The sequence below is a fragment of the Neophocaena asiaeorientalis genome, unplaced genomic scaffold, assembly GCF_003031525.2.
Source record: "Neophocaena asiaeorientalis asiaeorientalis breed wild unplaced genomic scaffold, Neophocaena_asiaeorientalis_V1.1 scaffold226, whole genome shotgun sequence".
Classification (NCBI taxonomy): domain Eukaryota; kingdom Metazoa; phylum Chordata; class Mammalia; order Artiodactyla; family Phocoenidae; genus Neophocaena; species Neophocaena asiaeorientalis.
The window spans coordinates 9,123,853-9,133,774 of NW_020173037.1; the positions used below are offsets into that span (position 1 = coordinate 9,123,853).

Sequence of the window (9,922 nt, forward strand, 5' to 3'; positions counted from 1 at the left end):
AAGGCTCAGTAAAGGTATTTCGGAAGTGGCATTAGAGTCCTGCTCATTGCCTGCTGGATATTTTTGAGGTTCTACCATATACTCTCTCCTGGAGTTCTTTATCTTTGTCCATGCCAAAGTACACTGCATATAACAGGCATTGTAAGTGTTTCACTAAATTGAACTAACTTTCCTGTAAATATTTACTGATCCAAACTGAGGTGAATACAAACGACTGTTTTGAACATAGCTTTTTTTAAAAAAAATATTAATAAATGAACAGTTTTCTAAAATTTTTAAAAAGTTCTTTTTATAAAAGCTTTACAGTAAAATAGACTCCCTCCATCCCACTCCTGATCAGAAATAACCACCATTATGGGGCTTCCCTGGTGGCGCAGTGGTTAAGAATCTGCCTTCCAATGCAGGGAACGCGTGTTTGATCCCTGGTCAGGGAGCTAGATCCCACATGCATGCTGCAACTAAGAGTTCGAATGCCACAACTAAGGAGCCTACAACGCCACAACTAAGGAGCCCACCTGCTGCAACTAAGACTCACTGCAACAAAAATTAATTCATTAATGTTAAAAAAAGATGGGTGTTCTTTAAAAAAAGAAAAAAGAAAAAAGAAATAACCACCATATCTCCTCACCCCAACTTTAAAAACAAAAGTAAACGGTAGTATACTATACACACCGCTATGTGCCTTGCTTCTTATCACATGGTTCACAGAACAATAGTGGTTCAGGGCACATCTACAGAGAGCCTCATGTTTAGCCTGTGCATAATATTCTAAAATATGCATATATTCTATTTTTTTATCCAATTCCCGACTGATGGACCGTTGGATGGGTTCTAAATCAGAAGTATTTCAAACAATTCTACAATGCATATGTTTGGGCCTAAGTCTTCACATAAGGGGGAATTATATTGTTCTTTCTGTTTTATTATTTTCTTTTTACTGAAGTATAGTTGATTTACAATGTTGTGTTAGTTTCAGGTATACAGCAAAGTGATTCATTTTTTTATACATATATGTATGTATATGTATGTATGTATATATATTCTTTTTCAGATTACTTTCCCTTATAGGTTATTATAAAATATTGAGTATGTTCCCTGTGCTATATAGTAGGTCCCTGTTGGTTATCTATTTTATATATAGTTGTGTGTATATGTTAAAAGGGCTGATTATATTTGTAAAATAAAATTCCTCTGAAGGGTTTCCTGGGTCATATGGTATGTGCATTTTTAATTTCAATAGATACTGTAAAACTGCCCCCAAGGGCTTCCCTGGTGGCGCAGTGGTTGAGAGTCTGCCTGCCGATGCAAGGGACACGGGTTCGTGCCCCGGTCCGGGAAGATCCCACATGCCGTGGAGCGGCTGGGCCCGTGAGCCATGGCCGCTGACCCTGCGCGTCCAGAGCCTGTGCTCCGCAACGGGAGAGGCCACAACAGTGAGAGGCCTGCGTACCACACACACAAAAAAAAAACTGCCCCCAAAAGACTATATAACTCACACCCTGATGGAAGAAATTTTCACCTATTGAGGTATGGGGACATCATCCTGGCTTACACATGATTTGGCTTGAACTTTATGCTAACTAGAACAGCCTATCTTATGGTGCATCAAACAAGTGCTGTACAACTGCTTTAACCACTAAGAAAATAATGCATTATCCAGAAGTTTCAAAAAAAGTCCACTTTGAAGACGGGGATAAATGTCTCCCCTTCCTATGACGTCCATGCTAGTAGTCCTTCAAAGATAAGGTTCCCTTCCCAGACACCAAGGTCAAGCTGACTCATTGTATATGTGCTAATCTGTCTGTCAAAACCCTGAAGGAATGTACCCTTGTTGTGTTTGATGTAAGTTCTTTGCTCTGTCAAGATATAAAATCGTGTTTTTCCAGAGCACTTTCTTCCTGGGCTATAGTCCTCCATTTGGCTCGAATAAAACTCTCTTCTATTCCTTAATAATTGTTTATTGATTATTTGGATCAACAACTCCCATAAGTAAAGGATGAGAACACCGTTTCCTCACACCCTCACCACAGAGTACTAGCACATTTTCTGCTCTTTGCTAACTTGATGGTTTTTAATTGCTATAATTAGCTTTCCTCTAATTGTAAGTAATGTTGCACGTTTTTTCATATGATTAAGAGGGTTTTTTCTTTTTTCTGCGAGCTAAGCAATCATATCTTTTGCGAAGAAGCTAGAGGATATAAAACTTTTTTTCCGAGTTCTATCCAAGTCACCTTCTGAAAAATAACCAATTAGTATTCTCATTCTTAAGACTTATACATCCCCTAAGCAAGCAGTATGCCACGGCCTCCAAAATGGCTTCAAAACATTTAAGACAAGCATTAAAAGAATAAAGACTATGTCGCACATTAAAAAAAATTGTAGGTTGTCTACTGTGTAACATTTATTTCTTAACCTGCCTTCTCTCTGCAGGACTTCTGCACCTCTCAACTCAGAAAACTAATATTACACTGCTGTAAGATAGCTACATAGAAACATGTATTAAATTTATATGTACTTCTTTGCATTTGCTTAGACCTCCTACATTATATTAAACCAATGTTGGCAACTTACCCATTAATAGACTTGAAAAGCTTTTCATACTCTTCATCTTTAAGATCAAGCCTGAAAACAATAAAAATAATTACAAAACATCCATTTCCAAAACTTAAGAAGAAAAGTAAGCCTCTAAATGAAGTCAGCACATTAATTTTTAAAAGCCGGGTGAAAACTAATTCTTAAGTACTGGGCTATATCACCTCTCTGCCTTCCTAGAGGCATTTTTGTCAGACTACATGAAAACCACATACTTATATCCTTGTTTTGCTAATCAGACAAGTAAACATGTTTTATTCTGGTCTAATGTAATTTGATATTGTGAGGTACATGTTAATATGCAAAACATTAAAGACCATGAGATTTGGGTACCAGTAATCTCCCTGCTAGCCAAGGTAAAAAAAAAAAAAAAGTAAGGATATTCAGTAGTTTTAAGTAAAGACTAAGAGATTTATTAGCATACCTATCTTAACTACAGGAAGCTTTGGCAAAAAATATAAATGCCAAGTCCCTGCTTCAACCCACCCCTACCGTCAACCGCAAAGGTCTCAGAACTACTGTGTATTCCCAAGTCAGAAGAGTTCAGATCTAGGTGGTACAGACTACATGCAGGTCCCTGTAGATGGGCCTAACTTGCCCAGGTAATTATTCTGAAGTTCCCTTCATCAAACATCTGGTAAGGTTTTCCTAACAATCACCACGTTATTGATGATCTTATTCCCTTCTCCAGAGAAAACCCATGGGATTAGTCTGTGACAACTGGCTACAACCTTGACTTATGTCACAGTAAGACAGGTTACTCTTCCAGAAGTTCGACGGAATGAAAGAACAAGGGAAAAGAGCATCCTATTTATGAATTCCTGCAAGAACTGTGCTACGTTTAGAGTCTTCTGGTTGTATAAGAGAATAAAAAGGCATAATGCCTTCTCAAATATCAACTACAGTCCATTTCTGCCGCACAGGAAAGTTTTAGAGGCATTAGGACACTTCTCCCATTATTAAGGAGATACCCATGATGCCCGAACGTAGCTGTGCTTTGCCAGAAAACCCCTCTAGGCTCTCCTCTGAGCCCAAATGAGCTGTGCTGTTCAGAAATTCATAATAATCCTCCTCCCGCAGAGAGCCACAAAGCAGTGGGTGACACTGCAGTGGTGCTTACCTCCATCTTAAATGGAGGATAGATGGACAGGTGGCTGTGACTTGGGAGGTGATAGGAAGATGAGATGTGAGTCCCAGTATTCTGCCAGTTCAGTCCCCCCAGATTGTGTCAACAGAGAAGGAACCAGCAGGGACCCAGAATCTTCCCCATGGATATTTAAACCAGATGGGCCACTACTACCACGAGGAACCAGGATGGATTCAGATCACTCAGCTGTGCTCCAGGGACTCCTACCAGCTAGCCATGCAGTCTGTTTCCAGTCACTTCAGTCATCCTAAGTAAATGGCTCCCCCATTGTCCATGACTGAATTTTCGGGCCCTGTTTATCACTATTAAGGGGCTTAACTGTTGGTTGGGGGCAGGGGGTGTCACAAACTCAAGCGCCTCAGAGGCCTTGCAGGCAAAACAGACCAGGTCACATTCTTTGAACACAGACGGTGCTTCCATGTTATCAGACTTTCTTGAAACAAAAGACCCTCTCAATAAGTTCTTTTTAAAGAAAACAGCGGAAGTCTGGTAATGATGGCAAATGACACAGCTTCAGCAACGTGAAAAGGAGTGACAGGCACTGTTGCCAATGGAGAGCACGTGCTCCGTTTAAAATGAGCTCCAGAAAACTGCCTTCAAAAAAAGGAAGCCAAAAATTCAGACTTTTACAAAGTCTTCTGATTCGTACATATTTTAAGCACTGCGTGAATGAAGCACATTTTTAAACCAAGAGCAGCCTGTGGGCAGCCACATGCCAGCTCTCAGGTGGGGGACACTCGGTGGGTCTCCCTAGTCCTGCGGCGGAAGATCATTATAACCTGAGTGCACCGGCCACCTGAGGGCGAAGGCAGCAGACAGAAGGCGGAAGGACACCAAAGACAAACTTCTTCAGCTGCTCCAGGATTAGGTCTCCCATCCTCCTCCTTTTCCTTCTAAACTGCAGAAGCTGGTCCCCAGCATCCGAAATTCAGAAATGAATCCAATGTTATTGGTGTGATCACTTGTCTCGTTCTACATTAGGCAATCCTCTGCAGGTTCCTCTGGGAATTAAGCTGCCATGCATTACGTTGTTTTTATAGGATCACGTGATTCTAATTCTGAGCAATATACCTTCAAGTGAACTTTGGGAACCCAAGCTGGAAATTAACCTGAATGCTGACAGTCACGTTTTCATTATCTCAGGCTTAAGTCCCAGGATTCTACAAATCATCAGTTGCAAAACTTCCCTAGTTTCAAAATTTCCCATTTCAAAACTTCTGTCATTCTCATCTATTCCTCCCTGTTCCCTTTCATTCTATTACTCATCAGGTCTTATTGATTTTTTTTTAAAGAATATTTACCCATCGATCCTACAACCACTGCTCTAAGCCAAGCCCTTCTCACTTCACACCTAGCCTACTCACACCTAGCAGCCATCTCTGAACTGGCCTACCTGCCTTTTTACTCTCCACCTCCCACCTGTGTTATCAGCACTATGTCCTAAAAGAAGAGCTTGCAGAAAAAGCTTCCAGGATCAAAACTTTGCAACATTGTCCTAAGGACTGTCCAGAACCTCTGCCTCAGCTCTAAAATGCTGCTGTTATCTGGGTTCCAAATAAGATTTCATTTGAAAAATTAGATCTGCTACTATAAAATTGAAGACTAATGTCAAAAGCAAATGTTCATCTTGGAGTAGAGACAGTTAAATGTTAAAGATCAAGCAAAAAGACAATCCTTATGAATCTAAACATAAAACCATTTGGTGGTACCATTCTCAAAATTGTAATATTTGCATTTTTAGTATTAATGTTCTTTTTGAGCAGTACTTTTCTTTGTTACAATTGTTTAATGCGAAATTATTTACAAAAACAAGTTGCCCAGAGCAAACAGTTGTGTTTTGTGTGTGAAATCACTTATAATGGATTAGGTGAGGGTGCTGGAAGACCCCCAAATATAACCAATTTTGGATGATAAGATAATATCAATACTTACAAGGTTTCTGTTAAAAAATTCAACTCTTTCCAAATCAAAATGACGTGCATCATTTATTATCACGTCACGTCATGAATATGACATGAATCATTTTCTTATTCTAGGTCATTATATCACAAAAATAATGTACCTCCTTTAAAATTGCAATACCTGTAATTTATACTGAAGCAACACTGCTGTAGTAGTAATTTCCAAACTTCTATAAATTTATTTATTTATTTATTTTTGCTGTGTTGGGTCTTTGTTTCTGTGCGAGGGCTTTCTCTAGTTGCGGCAAGTGGGAGCCACTCTTCATCGCGGTGCGCGGGCCTCTCACTATCGCGGCCTCTCTTGCTGTGGAGCACAGACTCCAGACGCGCAGGCTCAGTAGTTGTGGCTTACGGGCTCAGTTGCTCTGCGGCACGTGGGATCTTCCCAGACCAGGGCTCGAACCCGTGTCCCCTGCATTGGCAGGCAGATTCTCAACCACTGTGCCACCAGGGAAGCCCCCAAACTTCTAGAGTAGAGCGCAAAGGTGTTTTAAAAGTCCTCTTCTAGAACACTCCTTGATTCCCTAAGTGTTTCCTTACCCTAATATTACGGGATGAAGCGACGCTGTAGATGCCTTCACTCCATTACTTTCACGATGTCTGATGAGGATCACCTTTTCTGGGGGAAAGGTGACTCATTTCATTCTCTGTCTAATACATATGCCTCATGTCTAATAATATCACAGATGCACAGAGCTTCACACCTCAAACGACTTAATGAGAGACTCCTAAGCATTAGATGTGTGACAAAAATCAGGTGTGATGTTAACACACTTGAATGACGTGATCATAGGAGAGAAAGCATTCATTTTAGAGATAAAAGATCATTTTAGAGATAAAACAGCAGTTGCAGCTTTTATTACTCAGAGTAAAAAATATCGAATCATACCTTATGGGTACAACTCTTGCACCTGCGGACTCCAGATACTTTACATAGGATGCAGCAATATAGTATTTTCCCAGGATTTTCATGTTCTCACTATGGCACGTTTGCATTAATATTCCTAAATTACAAAAAAAAAAGAGTTTCAGTTTCAAGCAATTTCCTTTTTTCCTGCTCAGAAACTGAAACACATCACCCTAGAAATGTCACTACTCTACTCATTTAATTCACAGAATATGAAGCTTCTCCTGAAAGCACGTCTATAGAATTTGGGAAAGGAGTAGTGGAGGCTGATCTGAGTTTTAAGTAGCATTCTCTCTTGCCTCATTAGGGAGGCCAAATAATCCCCCAAAGTAGGTCTACAATAGCACCAGCCTTTTTCACAAGAGCTAGAATCAACTTCAGAGTACAGATCCTTCAATCTAGAAGGAGGCCTCTCCCTTCCCACACACACACACTCTAAGGCACATCGTTTCCTTGACAACAAAGTAAAGGACTGAAAATATCTTCTATCCATATCTCTCCAACATCATCACCACCACCTTAATCCAAGCAACTAATATCTTGCGTCCCCCCGACCCCAGACTATTATAATAGCCCCTTAAAAGGTCTCTCTGCATCCTTTCTTAAGCAACTGCCTTCCAACTCCAACCAGTTCTCCACATGGAAAGAAATCTGATGATATCACCATTCACTGTTTTGGCAAATATTACTGAATCATACTATATACCAGGCACTGAACTAGGTGCTGGGGACACATGAGTGAACTGAACAAACCAAATCCCTGCTTTGTGGGCTTTAATTCCAGTGTGCGGAAGGGAGAGAAGAGAGGAAACACAGTAAACAAGATCAAAAGGGTAAACAATAGTGTGATGGCTGGTGGTAAGAGCCGAGAAGAAAAGTAAAGCAGCAGAAGAAGGTGTGTGTTTGGGGAAGGAAGGATTGGGTAAGTTCCAATCTATAGGAAAGAAGAAAGTCTCTTAAATGCGGTGGCCAGGCAAGTCCTCTCTCAGAAGGCAGAACATGACACTGTCGGCAGGACTTCAGAGAGGTAAGGGAGTCAGCCACATGCAGATATCTGGAAGAAGACGGTTCCAGGGTGAGGGAATAGCAAGTGCAAAGACCCCGAGTCAGCTCTGTGCCTGTCCCACTGCAAGGAGTGCCTGTGACTAGAGTCCTGTGTTGGCAAGGGGACAAAGTGACAAGAAAGGAAATCAGAGAGAGAAGAGAGAGAGGTCAAAGCAGCAGGGGGTACCTCCTTGCTTGAGCACTTCGATGGGTTCCTAAACTTTCACAAACTCTACAGACCCTGATGCTCGGGCCCACCTACCGCTCTGGCTGCCTCTTACCCCTGAAACCTCAGCCCCAGCACAGCACTGGCATCCAGGACACATCAAAACACATCTCTCCGGAGAGGATACCTGTGCCTGTATCGCTCACTACTTCACCATTTGGAACACCTTCAGTGTCTCTGCAGGCCTGGGCCGTCCTTATCAGTCAGTCACCTGTATCCCCAGCTTCTTATAATAACTGGTATTCACCAGGCACTCAGCTAACATATATGCCACATGCCAAACTTTGTTCAGTAAGACTGCTTTTCTCCTCATGGAGCGGTAAGATCGCCCTTATTAAGGACAATAACAATTGGCAGGGAAATAATTAGGGAGTGTCATAGGAAATGGAGTGGTTACAGGACAGGCAAGGATGAGGTGCCACAAAGGCGGGCTGGGGACATGTGGACACAAGGTACCAGAAAGGAGGAAAGTACATTAGAGTAGGTAAGTTCCACCAACTTCTCCCCCGCCCCCTCTCCATCCTGGGACAAGAGCTCGGCTATATTCCCCGCCCCTCAAGATGGGACCAAAATTCTACCCATACTTTGAGGCCATTTCATGAATTTCGCGGCTTCTTTTCGTTGATCCTTTGCACTCCTAACTCAGTGCCTTGCACACAGGTATTCAGTTAACTATTTTGTCTTAACTGATCAGGGTAAACCAAAAGCTTACTTACTTTTTCTATATTTGACACTGGACTTGTTTCCTAGAAACCACTGTTTCTAGCAAACAGAAAACAATCACTCCTCTTCTTTCCTTTTTCCCTCCCCTCTGCACCCACAATTCCCAGCACACTACATGAGATTATACTTTGAGTTAATTCCCCTGGGAGATTCTAACCACTATTTTAAGTAGCTTATAAAATAAGGCATTCCGAGTTCCAAATACTGATACACAACACATTTGAAAACTGGGCACTACCAATATACATGAAAAACTGCTCATCTACTTTCTATTTAGTCACACAAAACAGTGCCCATCTTCGGGGTGGGGGGGAACACACAAAAAACAATATGAAAGGCATAACACTACAGCTAAAATGAGACCATCTTAACTGTCCACACACAAGTTACTTTCTGCAAATTTAAAATCCGGGCTGATTTCTCCTGGGTTGCTTTCCCCTGCCCAGTATCAAATGTCTATTCTGGCAATGCAAATTGATTTTACTCTCTTTTTAAAACATACATTTGTCGAAAACGAAAAATGACATGCTTCACTTTAACACCGAACAGAATTGCCATTAGGATCACACCAGCCGCTGCTGCCCTCCTCTGCTGGAGATGACAAAGAGCAAGGTATACCATTATTTCTTGATTATCTAGCCAATTCGATTTTTATACGTTATAATGCATCGTTCCTCGAAATGCGCCCTCAGCCGGTGAAATTTCAATAAAGATAATGCATGTACAGAATCCGTTTAATCAGAAGAAACTCCTAGCTAAGTACAAACAAGAAAACCATCCGCAGGATTCTTCACAGCGCACCCTCCTCCCTTCCAATTTTAAGAGCCTTGGAGTTGAGGAAATCAACGAGGCATTAATTAGCTATGTTTCAGCACGATCCAAATGATGGCTTGGCCCCTGTGCTACACAGGAAGGCACACATCCTAACCCTGAACTTGGGTCTTCTAGGACAGGACGCAGCCGCCGGAGCGCAGCTGCTGGAAGCGCCCACCGCGGTCCCGGCCCCCGGCCCCCGCCGCCTCCTCACCGATGATGGGCTTCTTGGAGGTGGGGGCGGGAGGAGCGGACAGCCCAAGGCTCGCCGCCCCGCACAGGACCAGGCCCGCCACTCTCAGCAGAAGACCCAAGCTCGCCATCGCGCTCGCCGCCTCCCGCCGCCTTTCAAAGGCACTGCAGGCGAGCAGCCAAGTGACTCAACCCCGGCCTCCTGGGCGATCCAGGGCTTAGGGCGAGGGCGGTGCTCCGCCGCAGGGGCCTATGGGAAAAGCTGTCCCGGCGCGTGCGCGCGGCTGCCGCGGGGCGGGGGCGGAGCGGGGGCGGAG

General features: G+C 42.7%; 1 protein-coding gene across 2 annotated transcripts in view; it reads right to left on the reverse strand.

The window, feature by feature from the left end:
* The window catches only part of GGH (gamma-glutamyl hydrolase), a 23,136-nt gene extending 13,278 nt beyond the window's left edge, over positions 1 to 9,858 (reverse strand). The window contains exons 1-3 of one of the 2 annotated variants that reach the window (XM_024742539.1): positions 9,628 to 9,858; positions 6,590 to 6,704; positions 2,572 to 2,622 (exon numbers count right to left, since the gene is read on the reverse strand). In XM_024742539.1, coding sequence (XP_024598307.1) covers positions 2,572 to 2,622; positions 6,590 to 6,704; positions 9,628 to 9,736 — 275 coding nt within the window. In that variant the 5' untranslated portion in view covers positions 9,737 to 9,858. The remainder of the gene's footprint in view (positions 1 to 2,571; positions 2,623 to 6,589; positions 6,705 to 9,627) is intronic. The other variant, XM_024742540.1, reaches the window with a different exon arrangement.
* Between the last annotated feature and the right edge of the window lie 64 nt (positions 9,859 to 9,922).